Below are 3,817 nucleotides of genomic sequence, written 5' to 3' on the forward strand. Positions count from 1 at the left end.
CTTGTGTGCATTTGAACATTTTTGTGAGAGAGAGTTAATTCTTTCCATTTAATATCCCATTTATGTTTTGAATTGCAATTTATGAGTGTGAGATTCTCTCTTGCTTGTGAGGGAACATAGAGATTTGAGTTGTTAATTTGTTCCATTTTTCAATTGAAAAGAATGAACAAAAGAAAAGTTGTTTTGTGACGAAGAGGCAAACTTTGAAGCTTTAGTATCATGACTTGATTGCTACTTTGATTAACTTGGTGTTTGAGCACTTGAAATGAAATGATATTTTTAAGAAGTTGTTGGTAATTCATATGCCTTGGATTAATTGTTGGTACGAATTAAAGTCATGTGTTTGTGCTTAAAGTGGACTTTTTGACTTGGTATGATATTGAAGCACTATTGAGTTGATTACATGGAAGGAGATTTTGTGCTTTGAACGCTTGAGGACAAGCAATGATTAAGTTTGAGGGTTTGATAAGTTGGTATTTTACCAACTTATCTCGTCTTTAATCTAAGATTTTTGCGAGGTTTGATTGATAAAATATTGTGTTTAATGTCATTTACTTCTATTTTTCATGTTTTTATGTGATTTAGAAATGATTGAAAAGAAACAAAGTGAAAACAAGCCAAAAAGGAGCTAAAATGAACACAATAATTCCGCCCAATGAATTTCCCTTCACGAACGCGAAAGGAAAAACGCAAAAGCGAAGGTTCAAAAATCAAAACCTTTGAACGCGAAGGCTAAACGCGAACACAAAGCTGTAGGAAACAAACCTTCGCGAATGTGAAGAAGAAATTGGCGGAAAAACTAGGTAGTTCTGTAATTTCACATTTTTTACCCCCAAACCATTTGGTACACGAATCAGCTCATTTGGAAGATATCTTTGGCTAATTTTTGGTCTCTTGACTAAGATAAACAAGCTTGGGAGCTAGGGTTTGACACACACACTTGGGACTTGAAGATTTGAGGCTTTTGGTTGAGAATTTCTTACCCATTTATACTCGTTTCTTCATTTCCTTGCTTTGTATTGATTATCTAAGTGTGTAGTATTTTTTCCAACACTTGAATCTTGTTTATGGGAATATTCATATTTAAAGTGTGGATTAAATATCTTTTTGTGCTTATGTATTGAATAATTTTTATTAATATTGATGTGAGTAATTGTTTCTTTAATTATTCTTGTTCTTTAATGTTTCCAAAGGGATTAGCTAACCATGAGACTCACCCATTAACTTTGAATTAATCTTGTAAAGGTAATTTGAGGTTCGAAAAGATTAATTAACAAGAACTTGAGGCGTTAACCCGTATTTTATAGATTCAATCTAGGGATACGATTGAACTACTTGTAGCCATAATCGGGTGCACTTAATCTCTTAATTGTTTTAGGGATAATTAAATTAGGAAGTCTTGTTAGTCTTCAGAAGAAGCTAATAACGAATCAATATTCGAGGCTAAATAATATAAACTCGCTCATATTTGTAAAATCCTAAAATACATTGGATCGCTACTTGAGTGTAATTCCCCGTGTATCCATTGATCATTTTATTTGCATTCTAGGTTAGTTTACATTTTCGGATTTAGACACAAATATTTTCTCAAAACTCTTTAAAGTGGATGGCTTAGCATAATAAGCGATAATTCTCTTACATTGCCTAATCACCTACATATTGTTCTCTGTGGGATACGACCCCAACTCATAGTTGGGTATATTATATTACATGTGACCGTGTTCATTTACTTTCTAGTAGTGGATTTAAATATCATCAACGAGTCTAGAAGGACGACCTCTGCTGTAATGGGACTGGCCTCCCGATGAGGCACTATTAAACCCACCTAAATCGCGGGGCCTCTTGGCCTCCCGCTCCCCATGCTCAAGCATGCGAACCTGCTCCAAGCGTCTAGAAATGAACCTAGCATCTGTTGCAACCTCTCGAGCCATACTATAATGCAAACCATAGTTGAGGCCATCAATGAACCTCATGATATTATCCCTCTCAGTGGGAGCCAACATTAACATAGCATGTCGTGCCAAATCTGCAAATCTCATCTCATACTGGGTCACAATCATACCCTCCTGGTGTAGATGCTCAAACTTCTTATGCAACTCCTCTATGCGAGTCTGTGGAACAAGCTTCTCTAAGAAGAGAACTGAGAACTCTTGCCATGTAAGTGGCGCTGCATCAGTTGACCTGCTTAACTCATAAGCTTGCTACTATCTGTAGGCTGCTATTGTTAGCTGAAAAGTAGCAAATGCAACCCCGCTGGTGTCCAAAATACTCGTTGTGTGAAGAATCTACCAACACCGATCCAGAAAATCCTGAGCATCCTCTGACTCCCCTCTACTAAACTCTGGCGGCTTAAGCCTCTCAAACCGCTCCAACCTCTTTTGCTCCTCATCACTCATAAGTGGACCAACCTTGGCTCGAGCAGCAACAACCGTTTGAACTGGTAACACCCCCGGTGTCTGATGATCCTAAGCTAGCTGCTCAAGAATACGGACGGCAGGTTGTCTAGCCACCTCTTCCAGCTTATGAGGTAGCTGGTGCAACTGGAATCGAAAGCGCTTAAGCCATGCTCATGTACATAGTCAAAATCTTTGCCAAGGCTTCCTGAAGGCCAGGAATAACAATGGGCACTACTGGTGTTTGAGCTGGTCCCAACGGCTCAGCAGTAGCTGAAATCTTCTCCTCAGCTGGAGCAACTGGTGGCTCGACAAGTGCTGCTCTAGATGTAGTGCGAGCCCCACCTCGGCCTCTACCGCGGCCTCGGCCTCTTGCGTTCCTAATTACTGGTGCCCATCCACTTGATCCTGCTACACGTGTCCTCACCATCTGTGAGAGAATAGAAGAGTCAAGGTTTAAACTTCGGAAATAACAAATCTGCATGACAAGAATGTAAGAAAGTGAAGTTTTTCCTAACAGTTCGGTAGCCTTTAGAAGATAAGTACAGACGTCTCCGTACCGATCCGCAAGACTCTACTAAACTTGTTCATGACCCGTAATACCTATGAACCTAGGGCTCTGATACAGACTTATCATGATCCCAAAATCCTAATCAGTCGCGATGGCGCCTAACACATATGCTAGGCAAGCCGAACATAACAATAATGAAACATAATAGCAGAAATGACAGAAATAACATAAGTCTAAATCCTTAATATAGCATAATAGTACCAATACATGATAAATCCCCATGACTAGTAAATATAGAGTCATGAACTCTAATACGGAAACATAAGTCTGACATGGCCAAATACAATACTGTCTGAAATAAAGACAACAGTACATAAGAAAAGAGATGCCAAGACTGCGATCGATAATGCAGTTCTACCTTGTCTCTTGATGATTATCTCAACAAGTAACACTGTTACTGATGACTGGGTCCGACACTTGGATCTGCACAAGAGTGTAACATGATTACAACTGACCATATGTACTAAGCAAGTGTCATAACTAACCTCTGCTAATGATACATTCTATGACATGTACAATTCATAAATTTAACAAGTACAAACAGTTATATGATCAAATCACGAAATCACAGATAAAACACCCTTGGTGCCCACAATTACTCAAGTACTCTGCCTAGTCGATAATCCGACATATAAAGATGATATGCAAGTAAATCAGGTAAATAATCATGGAAATTGCAAGTTAAGATGAAATGCAATAACCAAATAACATTGGCTAGATTTTCCTCAAAATTTCCAATACAGTACCAAACCACTGATCAACTTTCCTCAATCCGCATGTACACTATCAAGAAAGAAACATAATAGGGTGACCCTAGAGGGATGGATCCATATCCGCACACAGCACAGACAAA

At 38.6% G+C, this 3,817-nt stretch overlaps 1 protein-coding gene across 1 annotated transcript; it reads right to left on the minus strand.

The window, feature by feature from the left end:
- Positions 1 to 1,745: 1,745 nt before the first annotated feature.
- LOC117277677 (uncharacterized) lies at positions 1,746 to 2,396 on the minus strand. The gene is made up of 2 exons (XM_033657062.1): positions 2,290 to 2,396; positions 1,746 to 2,181 (listed from the first exon to the last, which is right to left on the minus strand). Exons 1-2 carry the CDS (start codon positions 2,394 to 2,396, stop codon positions 1,746 to 1,748), a joined length of 543 nt encoding a protein of 180 aa, XP_033512953.1.
- Between the last annotated feature and the right edge of the window lie 1,421 nt (positions 2,397 to 3,817).

This window comes from Nicotiana tomentosiformis, chromosome 1 (assembly GCF_000390325.3).
Source record: "Nicotiana tomentosiformis chromosome 1, ASM39032v3, whole genome shotgun sequence".
NCBI lineage: Eukaryota > Viridiplantae > Streptophyta > Magnoliopsida > Solanales > Solanaceae > Nicotiana > Nicotiana tomentosiformis.

Bases quoted from the DNA above. Each gene is read 5' to 3' on its own strand.
- LOC117277677 (XM_033657062.1), bottom strand. From the start codon at position 2,396: ATGAGTGATGAGGAGCAAAAGAGGTTGGAGCGGTTTGAGAGGCTTAAG. The intron at 2,182-2,289 runs GTAGATTCTTCA...TGAGTTAAGCAG, and splicing joins GATTTTCTGGATCGGTGTTG to GTCAACTGATGCAGCGCCAC.